At 36.8% G+C, this 15214-nt stretch overlaps 1 protein-coding gene across 3 annotated transcripts in view; it reads right to left on the minus strand.

Annotated features, from left to right (window-relative positions):
• Positions 1-15214, minus strand: part of CDKAL1 (CDK5 regulatory subunit associated protein 1 like 1) — a 704761-nt gene that overhangs the window by 170602 nt on the left and 518945 nt on the right. For all 3 annotated transcript variants that reach the window (XM_053601908.1, XM_053601906.1, XM_053601907.1), the window contains one exon: positions 1086-1266. In XM_053601908.1, the coding sequence (XP_053457883.1) occupies positions 1086-1266 (181 nt within the window). The remainder of the gene's footprint in view (positions 1-1085; positions 1267-15214) is intronic.

Raw genomic sequence — 15214 nt, forward strand, 5'->3', positions numbered from 1 at the left:
ATTTATTTTTTTTTGCAAAACAAAGAATGCTATTCACTTTGGCTTTATGATATTTACTTTTGGGTTTGGGAAAAACAGACTTGAAAAATACATATCACAGTGTATGTTGTGTTTAATAGGCACATATGGCATAATGGAAAAACAACAGTAAGCCCTGAGTTATTCGTTTTCATATTTATTCATGAAAAATTTGAGGAAAGTTAATAGTAGGGTACGTGTGTGTATAAATATATATACATATATATATAAAATATATATATATATTGTTTTTACTTTTTAGAAACAATAGAACATTTTCAATTAGAAAATTCTATTTCCCCTTAAGGTTTATTTTACATGTTCTCATATTCAGCCAATGAATCTAGAAACTAAAATATTGGTTTTGAGACCATTACTTTCTGGGGCATGTTGGACAACAGTTGACTTTTATTGGATCTCAAACTTACATTAATTTTGAGACATCTTATTCTAATCTATCTATGAATATGAAAGGATAAAATTAAATGGAGGCTCATTGTGAAAGCAACACACACCTGAACAAAAATCAGATAGGTAGAAAGATACATAGCATCAAATTTATCCCATGGAGAAGTAAGTAGGAAAACCACAAGACCGCCAATAAGTAACACGTTCTTTTAGAAGTAGGGTAAATATAAAGCTTCATTTGCTCACAAATATTTAAATGTTGCCTTATTTTGAAACATCTTTTACACATTGATAAATATTAGACATTAGTTAAAAATTTTGCTCAGGTATAGTTCCTCACACCTATATATAATCCCAGCACTTTCGGAGGCCTAGGTGGGAGGATTGCTTGAGGCCAGGAGTTCAACACTAGCCTGGGATCTACCAAAAAAAAAAAAATCTTTCTCAAAGTCATCTAAATCTCACTCTTCCAAAGAAGAAAACTGTGATTATGTTTTAGTTACCTAAGGTGATTTAACTCATCCTGACCCCAACTTGGAAATCTCCCTGTATTCGGTAACTTAAGGGGTTATACCACAAGTTGTGTGAAGGTAGGCAAAACATCTGCATTTTTGTACCTACTGGCAAAAAAACAATACCTTATAAGGAAAATGTCTTACCACTTGTGCTGGAACTTGTTCTATTTTTGCAGCAGGAGTTCCTGGTCTCGGGTAAAACTGGTTAATAAAGAGGCTTGGGAATTTGTATTCTTCAACAAGTTTCACTGTTTCTTGAAAATCCTGATCTGTTTCTCCAGGAAAACCACAGATAATATCTGTAGCAATAGTTATTCCAGGAACTCTAGAAAATAATGAGACAAAAATGCATAAAGTTTACTACAAGCCATAATTATTCTATTTCCCTGACATTTTTAATATCTTTTTTTTTTTTTTTTTGGGTAATCAGAATTTATTTTTAGGAAAGGGACACTTCAAATAGTTTAAAAGAACCCTAAACACTAAAAGTTAAAATGAGAAACAGTGGCCCCTTGCTATTCCCAGAAACATTCATTATTAATTCTTTTAAATGTTTCTTTGTTCTTTCTTCCACATTTAAAAATAGATGTTTATTCTGTTTCTAGATATACGGATTTTTAGGCAATAGTAACTGACTATTATGGTAAGGAGGCTTTAGTTCTTAAAATACTCCATCTCTACCCTCCCCCAAAATAATCACTGAACAACTTCCGTTAAATTAATAACATACTACTTCCACCGGTAAAATTGAGAATATAATGCTCACTGCAGAGCCAACTGGCACACTGTTATAAAGTTTGATTTTTCTACAACGTTTACTTTTTCCTAGAGTTAACAATTACCTCTTTTTAAAAATTTTGCTTAATTCTATGTACCTATGTTACTGTTTTCCAGAAGCTACATCAGATTTATCAAAAACTGATACTATTTTCTAGATAGTCAATCTATTGTGGAGTTAACAATTACCTCTTTTTAAAAATTTTGCTTAATTCTATGTACCTATGTTACTGTTTTCCAGAAGCTACATCAGATTTATCAAAAACCGATACTATTTTCTAGATAGTCAATCTGTTATGTAATTCACTAGTCGCTTTTCCCCTAGAAATGCCACTCCTTTCTCCAAGTGTCTATTGCTTTTACAAGGAACTGGCTGCCATCCTTGAATGTAGCTTTGATGCAGGGTTCTCCCATGCAGAGCTGGCTAGGGATCCCATTTTCTAGGCCTGGATCAGCTTGGAAATTAGTCTCATCACAGACCTTCCCACCCACCCCCACCCCAAACCTCTCTCTAGTCTCAAGCAAGGTCACACAAAAAAAGCAGCCTGATTGGTACCTCATCTGGCAGGTCCCTCCTGGGTTAGGGAGCACACATCCTACTGTCTCACCTGGGGCAAGGACCACATTCCTTCCCTGATTTTAGGATTATTTTCTGTCTACAGGTCCCTGGCCATTGAGACATGTCCCAGACCTATATTCTCCAACCTCCCTGCCCACAGGATAGCAAATGCAGCATATAAACCCCTAGACAGGAGGCCCAGCTGGGCTTCCCACTTGCGTTCCCACTCTGGCAGTGGAGGTTCTGCTCCCCCTCCTCCGCTTATCTGTCTCCTTCATATTTCAGTACACTCTGTTCTTTTGCTTACTGGCATGGTCAATGGTTTCATTCTTTGAACCCTGACATCACGAACCTGACACAGACAGAAATTGCAGCTACAACTCCTTGGTATCCCTTTTTCCTGGATCCTGTCTTCTTGATTGACTCCCTCATTCTTCTGGAGTGTGCTTTCAGAAGATTCATCAAAAAGAGTACCAGGGACATTTTGTTGTTGTCGTCCTAACAGGTCTGAACATGTTTTAACCCTCACAGATGATAGTAAGGTTGTGTATAGCACTTCAAGTTGAAAGTATTATCCATCAGGATTTTGCACTGCTCTCTTTTTTTTTTTTTAGGGCTAAATTGTGAAAAGGTGTCCAGATTCACAGGGATATGTTTCTTTACATGAGCACACATGACTCTATTTTTGAAAGGTTTTAGGATATTACTTCATTCTCAATGCTTTAAAATTTAATGTCGATTTGCTTTGGATTGGGGTCTTTATTCATTTATTTATTTTTTTGAGACAGAGTTTTACTATGTCACCCTCGGTAGAGGGCCGTGGCATCATAGCTCACAGCAACCTCAAACTCTTGGGCTCAAGAGATTCTCTTGCCTCAGCCTCCCTTGCACCTAGGACTACTGATGCCTGCCACAATGTCTAGCTATTTTATTTTGTTGTTGTTGTTGTTGCTTAGCAGGCCCGGACTGGGTTCGAACTCACCAGCCCTGGTGCACGTCACTAGCGCTCTAACTGCTGAACTATAGGCACTGAGTCAAGATGGGGGGGATTTTCAAATCTTTGTACAAGATACAATTTGGAGACTCATGGTCTTTAGATCTAGAAAATCTTCTTAAATAATTTCTTACATAATTTTCCGCTGTCAGAGATTCCTCTCCTTTGAAAGTTGAAACTACTGGATTGACCTTCTCAGCTTTTTTTCACTTATTTTCCTTCTTTGTCCTTTTGTTTTATTTTCTAGTAAATTTACTTGAGTGTATCTTCCAACTCTTCTATTGAAAACAATTTAATTCAACATTACAGTTTAAACTTCTCAGAACTCTTACTCTTTCTCCAATCTCCCTTTTTACAGAATCTTGTTTTTGTTTTAGAGATGTACAACTGTTCTTATTCATCTGGGGATATCAATTAAAGTTTCTGCAACTTTTCTTCTGCTCACTGCTGTTGTCAATTTTGGTTCCTCTTACCCATGGCTGAGACTTTCCACCGATCAGTACTAATTCTTGCTGTCCTCTCACATTTAAAAAGAAAGCACTAAATGCTTTCATCATAGATGTGATTAAGCAGCTTAATTTGGAATTCTAGAAATCATTTTTCTGTGGTCAATTTCTCCCCAAAGTATGCTACAACATCCTATTGTACTTTAAGAGTATAACAATAGGGGGTGGGAGACAAGATGGCGGACTGAAGCCAGCTTTCAACAAAGGCTCCCGTCCAGAAGGAGAGTTAAGGGACAGGAATTTAGTAAGTATCCTGGTGGACTTGAGCCTCACCAAGAGAGAAGGCTGAAGAATGCACATCAACACCGCTGAGGCAAGTTGTGATCACAAGGACGCAAACAAAAGCTGAGACTTCAAGCCAGAGTAGAAGTTGCAATAGGATCGAACAGAAACCAGCTGAAAACAAGACAGAACCACTTTGCTCCACCACACCAGACAGGGCCCCAGTTTCTCAGGCCACAACACTGTACGGGCCCTCGATAAAACCCCAGGGGAAAAACCAAAGGGAGTAAACCATGGGGCGGAATCAGCGGAAAAACTCTGGTAACATGAATAACCAGAATAGATCAACCCCCCCAAGAAAAGATACGGCAGATGTGATTGAAGATCCCATTCATAAACAACTGGCTGAGATGTCAGAAGTCGAATTCAGAATTTGGTTTGCAGACAAGATTAATAAAATGGAATTAGGAATTCGAGGAGAAATTCAAAAATTGTCTCAAGAATTTAACGAATTTAAAGACAAAACCACCAAAGACTTAGACACACTGAAACAAGAACTTACAGCCCTCAAAGATATGAAAAATACAGTAGAATCCCTCAGTAACAGAATGGAGCAAGCAGAAGAAAGGATTTCTGACATTGAAGATAAAGTCTTCGAACGCTCCCAATCTCTCAAAGAGGAAGAGAAATGGAGAGCAAAAACGGATCACTCACTCAGAGAGCTCTCAGATAATTCGAAAAAAAAACAACATAAGGGTTATAGGAATTTTGGAGAATGATGAAGTGGCTGCCAAGGACACAGAGGCCCTTCTACATGAAATTATGAAAGAAAATTTTCCAGACATGCCTAGAGAATCTGAAATTCAGATAGCAGACAGCTTCAGAACCCCAGCACGATTCAACCCCAATAAGCCATCTCCCAGACATATCATAATTAGCTTCACTAAAGTTAACATGAAAGAGAAGATTCTCAAAGCAGCCCGGCGAAAGAAAACTATAACGTACAAAGGTAAGAATATTAGAATAACTGCAGATCTCTCTGCTGAAACTTTTCAAGCAAGAAGAGGCTGGTCATCAACTTTTAATCTCCTAAAGCAAAAAAACTTTCAACCCAGGATCTTGTATCCAGCTAAACTGAGTTTCATCTATGATGGAGAAATTAAATACTTCAATGACATTCATATGTTGAAAAAATTTGCCATAAGTAAACCAGCTCTTCAGGATGTTCTCAGACCTATCCTCCACAATGACCAATCCAATCCTATACCACAAAAGTAAACTCACTCAGAAACTTCGGATCAAACTCCAACTTCCACACTGGCGAAAGGATTAAAAATGTCCACTGGACCTTTGAAAAACTCGATACCCAAAATTCCACCAGACTTATCAATACTCTCCATCAATGTGAATGGCTTAAACTGTCCTCTAAAGAGGCATAGGTTAGCTGACTGGATACAAAAACTCAAGCCAGATATTTGTTGCATACAAGAGTCACATCTCAACTTAAAAGACAAATACAGACTCAGGGTGAAAGGATGGTCATCCATATTTCAGGCAAATGGTAATCAGAAAAAAGCAGGTGTTGCAATTTTATTTGCAGATACAGTAGGCTTTAAACCATCAAAAGTAAGGAAGGACAAGAATGGTCACTTCATATTTGTTAAGGGTAATACTCAATATGACGAGATCTCAATTATTAATATCTATGCACCCAACCAGAATGCACCTCAATTTATAAGAGAAACTCTAACAGACATGAGTAACTTGATTTCCTCCAGCTCCATAATCGTTGGAGATTTCAACACTCCCTTGGCAGTGTTGGATCGATCCTCCAGAAAGAAGCTGAGCAAAGAAATCTTAGATTTAAACCTAACCATCCAATATTTAGATTTAGCAGACATCTACAGAACATTTCATCCCAACAAAACTGAATACACATACTTCTCATCAGCCCACGGAACTTACTCCAAAATTGATCACATTTTAGGTCACAAGTCTAACCTCAGTAAATTTAAAGGAATAGAAATTATTCCATGCATCTTCTCGGACCATCATGGAATAAAACTTGAATAGAGTAACAACAGGAATCTGCATACCCATACAAAAACATGGAAGTTAAATAACCTTATGCTGAATGATAGCTGGGTCAGAGATGAGATTAAGAAAGAAATCACCAATTTTTTGGAACAAAATGACAATGAAGACACAAGCTATCAGAACCTCTGGGACACTGCAAAGGCAGTTCTAAGAGGGAAATTTATAGCACTGCAAGCCTTCCTCAAGAGAACGGAAAGAGAGGAAGTTAACAACTTAATGGGACATCTCACGCAACTGGAAAAGGAAGAACATTCCAACCCCAAACCCAGTAGAAGAAAAGAAATAACCAAAATTAGAGCAGAATTAAATGAAATTGAAAACAAAAGAATAATACAACAGATCAATAAATCAAAAAGCTGGTTTTTTGAAAAGGTCAATAAAATAGATAAACCTCTGGCCAACCTAATCAGGAAAAAAAGAGTAAAATCTCTAATATCATCAATCAGAAACAACAAAGACGAAATAACCACAGACTCATCAGAAATCCAAAAAATCCTTAATGAATATTACAAGAAACTTTATTCTCAGAAATACGAAAATCTGAAGGAAATAGACCGATACTTGGAAGCACGCCACCTTCCAAGACTTAACCAGAATCAAGTGGAAATGTTGAACAGACCCATATCAAGTTCAGAAATAGCATCAACTATACAAAACCTCCCTAAAAAGAAAAGCCCGGGACCAGATGGTTTCACGTCAGAATTCTACCAAACCTTTAAAGAGGAATTAGTACCTATATTACTCAACCTGTTCCAAAATGTAGAAAAAGAAGGAAGACTACCCAACACGTTCTATGAAGCAAATATCACCCTGATCCCCAAACCAGGAAAAGACTCAACAAGAAAAGAAAATTATAGACCAATATCACTAATGAATATAGATGCAAAAATATTCAACAAGATCCTAACAAACAGAATCCAACAACACATCAAACAAATTATACATCATGACCAAGTTGGTTTTATCCCAGGGTCTCAAGGCTGGTTCAATATACGTAAATCTATAAATGTAATTCAGCACATAAACAACTTAAAAAACAAAGACCATATGATTCTCTCAATTGATGCAGAAAAAGCTTTTGATAATATCCAGCATCCCTTCATGATCAGAACACTCAAGAAAATTGGTCTAGAAGGGACTTTTCTTAAACTGATAGAGGCTATCTACAGCAAACCCACAGCCAATATCATATTGAATGGAGTTAAATTGGAATCATTTCCACTCAGATCAGGAACCAGACAAGGCTGCCCATTGTCTCCATTGCTTTTCAACATTGTAATGGAAGTTTTAGCCACCGCAATTAGGGAAGAAAAGGCGATCAAGGGTATCCATATAGGGTCAGAAGAGATCAAACTTTCGCTCTTCGCAGATGATATGATTGTGTATCTGGAAAACACTAGGGACTCTACTACAAAACTCCTAGAAGTGATCAAGGAATACAGCAACGTCTCAGGTTACAAAATCAACATTCATAAATCGGTAGCCTTTATATACACCAACAACAGTCAAATTGAAAAAGCAGTTAAGGACTCTATCCCATTCACAGTAGTGCCAAAGAAGATGAAATATTTGGGAATTTACCTAACAAAAGACGTGAAAGATCTCTATAAAGAGAACTATGAAACTCTAAGAAAAGAAATAGCTGAAAATGTTAACAAATGGAAAATCATACCATGCTCATGGCTAGGAAGAATCAACATTATCAAAATGTCCATACTACCCAAAGCAATATATAATTTCAACGCACTCCCTATTAAAGCTCCACTGTCATATTTTAAAGATCTTGAAAAAACATTACTTCCTTTTATATGGAATCAGAAAAAACCTCGAATAGCCAACACATTACTCAGAAATAAAAACAAAACAGGAGGAATCACACTACCAGACCTCAGACTTTACTACAAATCGATAGTGATCAAAACAGCATGGTATTGGCACAAAAACAGAGAAGTAGATATCTGGAATAGAATAGAGAACCAAGAGATGAATTCAGCTACTTACTGCTATTTGATTTTTGACAAGCCAATTAAAAACATTCAGTGGGGAAAAGATTCCCTATTTAACAAATGGTGCTGGGCGAACTGGCTGGCAACCTGCAGAAGACTGAAATTGGACCCACACCTTTCACCATTAACTAAGATAGACTCTCATTGGATTAAAGATTTAAACTTAAGACATGAAACTATAAAAATACTAGAGGAGAATGCAGGGAAAACCCTTGAAGAAATTGGTCTGGGTGAGTATTTCATGAGGAGAACCCCCCGGGCAATTGAAGCAGCTTCAAAAATACACTACTGGGACTTGATCAAACTAAAAAGCTTCTGCACAGCTAAGAACACAGTAAGCAGAGCAAGCAGACAGCCCTCAGAATGGGAGAAGATATTTGCAGGGTATAACTCTGACAAAGGTTTAATAACCAGAATCCACAGAGAACTCAAACGCATCAGCAAGAAAAAAACAAGGGATCCCATCGCAGGCTGGGCAAGGGATTTGAAGAGAAACTTCTCTGAAGAAGACAGGCGCACGGCCTTCAGACATATGAAAAAATGCTCATCATCTTTAATCATCAGAGAAATGCAAATCAAAACTACTTTGAGATATCATCTAACTCCAATGAGACTAGCCTATATCACAAAATCTCAAGACCAGAGATGTTGGCGTGGATGCGGAGAAAAGGGAACACTTCTGCACTGCTGGTGGGAATGCAAATTAATACATTCCTTTTGGAAAGATATATGGAGAACACTCAGAGATCTAAAAATAGATCTGCCATTCAATCCTGTAATTCCTCTGCTGGGCATATACCCAGAAGACCAAAAATCACAACATAACAAAGATATTTGTACCAGAATGTTTATTGCAGCCCAATTCATAATAGCTAAGTCATGGAAAAAGCCCAAGTGCCCATCGATCCACGAATGGATTAATAAATTGTGGTATATGTATACCATGGAATACTATGCAGCCTTAAAGAAAGATGGAGACTTTACCTCTTTCATGTTTACATGGATGGAGCTGGAACATATTCTTCTTAGTAAAGTATCCCAAGAATGGAAGAAAAAATACCCAATGTACACAGCCCTACTATGAAACTAATTTGGGACTCTCACATGAAAGCTATAACCCAGCTACAACTTAACAATAGGGGGAAGTGGGAAAGGGGGGTGGGTGGGTAGAGGGAGGGGAATCGGTGGGATCACACCTGTGGTGCATATTACAGGGATATTTGCGAAAATTGGTAAATGTAGAATGTAAATGTTTTGGCACAGTAACTGAGATAACGCCGGAAAGGCTATGTTAACCACTGTGATAAAAATGTGTCAAATGGTTTATGAAGTGAGTGTATGATGCCCCATAATCATATCATTGTATACAGTTATGATTTAATAAAAAAATAAATAAATAAAAAAAAGTAAAAAAAAAAAAGAGTATAACAATAAAAGAACATTCACAATATTAAAAAAAAAATTCAGTATTATTCTGAACACATGAGGAACAAGGAAAATGCTCCAAACACTTCAAATCATTGAATACCTACATCAATATTCCTATTACCTAAATGCAGTTGTATATGGACGAATAAAACATTTTACTTAAGGTAAGTGAGATATTTTGGGGATTAAGAGAGAACAAGAGATGTACCAATGAGCAAATTTAAATAATTGGATTCCTAATAGAAACAGCTTCATAAAACAATAGCTTTCCATACTTTGTATGCATACTAGTTTAATGCCTGTGTGAAAGAAGTACGACAAATTTATCTTAGAAATACTTTATTCCTGATTTCTACCTGTTCTCATCTAGTTATTAATTTGGCTGAACTTTGTTTATTAAGATAAATTCCAAGGCCTGGTACTTTCTTCTGTGATAATAAATAGAAGAAGAGATGAAATAAAATAGTACATTTGGTAAAAAATTATACATTTTTCTTCTGTAAGGGTAATTATCACAATTATATTTGAAAAGTCATAAATATCATATACTTTTATAGTAATCTATAGAAAGAGACCATTTTTCTAGACAAACTAAAGCATGTGAAACAAAAATTATGTGAATGATTTTCAATTGGCTAGTTTTATACTTGCTTTTTAACTACTCCTGAACAAGAGAAATTCACAACTAAAAATAAAAGTAATGATAACAGCAAATAATGACAGACAAAAGCCAATCTGCCCTAGGAAATTAAACAAATAAATCTAAGAAAATAAACTACCTGCAAAATACCGCAAAAACAAAAGTTATTGTCCTAAGCTATAAATTGGAATGAATTTGGCACTAGATTAGGGGGTATTCCCAAAGGAAAGTACCTTACAGATTTTCCTCCCATCCTTCTTTGATCCATGATGGTTGAGCTCAGTATTATGTAACACCTGCTTACATTGGCCTTCAGGCCCACAGTGAAAAAGAAAAGACAAACCTTTTAAAAAGTCATAATACATGTTAAGGGAGGAGATGTTCCATGCATGGATATATCTGATAATGTACTTAACAAGTTGACTGATCAGGAGGTAGGCCACTATGAGTTGGTGACTTATTCTAGTCAATATTTAAAAGTAAGGGCGGCACCTGTGGCTCAGTGGGTAGGGCGCCGGCTCCATATACTGAGGGTGGCGGGTATGAACCTGGCCCTGGCCAGCTAAAAACAGCAGTGACAATAGCAACAAAATAGCCGGGCGTTGTGGCGGGTGCCTGTAGTCCCAGCTACTCGGGAGGCTGAGGCAAGAGAATCACTTAAGCCTAAGAGTTGGAGGTTGTTGTGAGCTGTGACACTACAGCACTCTACCAAAGAGTGACAAAGTGAGACTCTGTCTCAAAAAAGAAAATATTTAAAAGTAAAAGCAGTTCAGTAGATTTCAAAGTATGTAAGAATACAAACTGATTGCTTATAAAATGTTTTAAAGTAGAGATCGCACTTAATGTTAGATGAGGCTCATCTATACATTAATTTTACACATGCAAATGATGCTACTTACATTCTTGAAAATAATTTGGCTCCTTAGGTGAACCAACTGAAATCTCACTTACACTGTTAATTTGCCTAGCAAATAATTCTCCTCAGTCTAAATCAAAGAAGTCAAATTCTAAAGTGATAGCATACGATTTAAGTGGCTAAGAGTAAATTATAAAGGGTGCAAAATAGAATATTAATCCAAATATTTAAGATGCTAGTTCTGAGTAAATGCTGTTTTTGAGATACCATGACTTTTCAAAATACTAATTTTTTTAATGATCATTTCCACAAATTTATTGAAGCTGTGAGTGTAATGTATATAATTTCTAAGTAATATGTGCTCTTAAATTTTAAAAACTTTCTATATTTGTGTCTCTCTACTAGTTTTAGAAAATAATTCTGAGAGAAAGATAACAATGACAATGTTCAGTTCGCTTAAATAACAGGGAGCTGTTGACTCATTATTTTCCTCTGTTTTATAGTATTTACTGGTAAGTGACTTTATTAACTCACTTAAGAATGGGATAAGAAAGATTCCAGTGATACATCTGACCTTGTCAGAAGCAGTGATACGATCACGTATGAAGATCTATCAGGGACATGTAAAGACCATACAAACTATTTGCTGGCCTTAGGCTAGGATTTAAGAAAGCTATAAATATTTTAAAAGTTAATTATTTTACCTTGAGTAAAAATACACGCATCCTACACTTTGAACGTTTAAAATATTACTTAAAATGTGCTTTAATTCACCTCAAGATTTTCACTGGCAAAAATATGAACAAAGATGATTTTACTTCATTCTTTCGATCAATAAATTAGGAGATCCAAATTTCACACGTGAATAAAATAAGACTAATTCACACGCTATATAAGTCAAAAGAAAAAAAAAAGATCTGCAAAGACATGGACTCATCAAAATTATTAGAATAAACAAAACACATGACTAAAACTCTTTTTATTCTAAAAAGATATATTCTAAGACAATTATTTTTAGGAAAAGTAAACTGCGGTAGGCAGGGGAGAAAACTATCTTGAACTGATGGAAATGAAATCATACTTACCTAAATATATAATATACAGCTAAAACGGTGCTTAAAGAGAAATGTATAGATTTAAATGTCTATCAAAAGGATATACATTGAAAAATCTAAGCTTACATCTCAAAAAACTAACATAGAGGAATAAATCAAAGCCAAAGTAAGACAAAGAAACAAAACAATAAAAGAAATTAGTGAAATAGAAAAATAGAGGAAAATCAATCAAAATAAAATGTGTAGCTTTAAAAACAAATCAATATAATTTCCAAAGTACTAGCTACACTGAATTGAGAAAGGAAGATACTAATGACCAACTTAAGGCATGAAGACACCACTACAGACGCTATCATCGTTAAAAGGCTACTTAAGTGGATATTATGAACAAATTTATCCTCAACATTTCACAACATAGATAAAATGGACAAATTCTCTGAAAGATGTAAATTATAGAAAAGGACTCAAGAGGACACGAAATCTGAATAGAATAGTACAGATTACACAAATTTCAAGTTTAAAGTCTTGCCGCTAAAACAAAACCATGCCCAGAAAGCATCATGGTGAATTCTATCAAACATTTAAGAAAGAGTAAAATCAATTATACGGAAACTATTTCAAAGACAGATGATAAAGGAACTCATTTAATAGTCCAGCATTAGGCCTGGTGCGGTGGCTCATGCCTATAATCCTAGCACTCTAGGAGACTGAGGTGGGTGGATTCCCTGAGCTCACAGGTTTGAGACCACTCTGACCTAGAGCAAGACCCTGTCTCTAAAAAATAGCCAGGCATTGTGGCAGGCGCCTGTAGTCCCAGCTACTCAGGAGGCTGAGGCAAGAGGATCGCTTGAGCCCAAGGGTCTGAGGTTGCTGTGAGTTATGATGTCAAGGCACTCTAACGAGGGTGACAAAATAAGACTCTGTCTCAACAACAACAACAACAAATAGTCTAGCATTACCTTGTCATAAAAACCAGAGGAGGAGATTAGAAGTAAACTAAGGGGGTGGCAACTGTAGCTCACACAGCTAGGGTGCCAGCCACATACACTGGATCTGGCAGGTTCCAATCAGGCATGGGCCCGCCAAACGATGACAACTACAATTAAAAAATAGCCGGGCATTGTGGCAGGCACCTGTGGTCCCAGCTACTCGGGAGGCTGAGGCAGGAGAATCACTTAAGCCCAGGAGTTGGAGGTTGCTGTGAGCTGTGATGCCACAGCACTCTATCCTGGGTAATAGCTTGAGGCTCTGTCTCAAAAAAAAAGAAAAAAGAAAAAAAGTAAACTAAGGGGTGTTCAACCTTTTGGCTTCTCTGAACCACAATGGAAGAAGAATTGCTTGGTCCACACATTAAATATACAAACACTAATGAAAGCTAATTGGCAAAAAAGGAAAAGGTTTGTGAATGAATCCATCACCACAGATAAGCAAAAATGTCCTCACGTAATCTGCATGTGGGCCACAGGATGGACACCCCTCACATAATTACCCCTCATATTTCTTAGCTATACTACCAATACAGAGACAACAATTCTCAACAAAATATTAGCAAATGAACCACATGAAAAGAATAACAAAATAAAAACCTCATGGTAATTTTAATAAATGTGGAAAAGTCAGCTGACCAGTCAAAGACACATGTCTGATCAAAAGACAACCTCTCAGTAAATAAGAAATATTTAATAGAAGGAAATAACTTAACCTGACACAAGGTAGCCACGAAAAATCCACAGCTAATATCTGTTGGTGAAAGATGAAATGCGCTTCCACTAAGATCGGTAATAAAGCAAGGATTTGTGTTCTCAATTCTTCAGTCTATTACTGGAGGTTCTAGTCAGTTTAGAAAATCAAAAAATAGAAGTTAAAGGCATGTATGTTGAAAATAAAGAAGTAAACTCTTTTTCTGCAGGTGACATGCTCTTACGTGTAGAAAATCTAAGGAATCTTATGAATGTACTAGATGAAGTGACTTCACAAAGCTACAGGTACAAGATCAAAATATAAAAATCAGTTGTAGTCTTAGACATTAGTAATAAACTGAACAATCTTTAAAATAAAGAACACAATTCCATTCCTAATAGCATAAAAATACTTAGGAAATAGATTTGACAGAGAAGTAAAAACTACACACTAAAAACAGGGAGAATTTAAAGAAAACTTTTAAGGACTTGCAGCTGCAAAAATGGTGATGCAGAAGCAAGCTGGACTCATCCCCCACCCAAAAAACCAAAAACAAATATATGGCTCCAAGATTCCCATGACAAATATCATCAGAACTCAACTATGAAGACGAGACAGTTCCTGGGAACAGAGACAAGTGAAAAAAACTCCAAGTAGATGGGAAAAGAATCAATCTGACTTCTATATCTGTGACACCCCTCCTCACTTTCTGCCTGGCACCAGGAGCAGAGAAAAAATTTCCCCAAATGACTGTTTCTACACTGGAAAAAAGTTCAGATTGAGGTGAACAACCAGCTTCCCATCATCTTGGGTTCTCTGGCAGGAGACACACACAGGAAACATGGGAAGTGCTTGAAGGGAGGCGGGGAGGCAGGACTACCACCCCCAGCCCTGGAAAATCTGCCCTATAACTGGGCTAAAGGACATGCCCAGTTGCTAAGTCGGAGTGGCTGTTTAGCAGCACCACGCTTTAGGAGGTTCATTCCGTGAGCACAAACCCCTAGGCCATCTTCCCACACTGCCAGGACATTCCTTTAGGGAACTCTCCCATTCCTGAAGGACAGCATTCTAATGGTTCCTCTACTGGAGCTGAGGAGAACTGGAGTTTAAGGTACCTCCTAGGGCCAAAAGGGAGGCAGCCACCTAGAGGTAAAGAGACTGTCTTAAAATTTGCTGAGAGAAATTAAAGAATATCTAAATACAAGGAAAAATATCTCATTTTCATGGATTAGAAGATTCAATATTGTTAAGATGGCAAGCCTCTCCAAAGTGGTATCCAGATTCAATACAACTGGTATCAAGATACCAGCATATTTTTCTGCAGAAATTGACAGGCTGATCCTAAAATTTAATTGGAAATGCAAAAGACTTAGAGTACCCAAAACAATTTTGCAAAATAAAGTTGGTGGAATGTATGAACCAGTCTTAAAGACTTACTATAAAGCTATAGTAA

The sequence above is a fragment of the Nycticebus coucang genome, chromosome 9, assembly GCF_027406575.1.
Source record: "Nycticebus coucang isolate mNycCou1 chromosome 9, mNycCou1.pri, whole genome shotgun sequence".
Classification (NCBI taxonomy): Eukaryota; Metazoa; Chordata; class Mammalia; order Primates; family Lorisidae; genus Nycticebus; species Nycticebus coucang.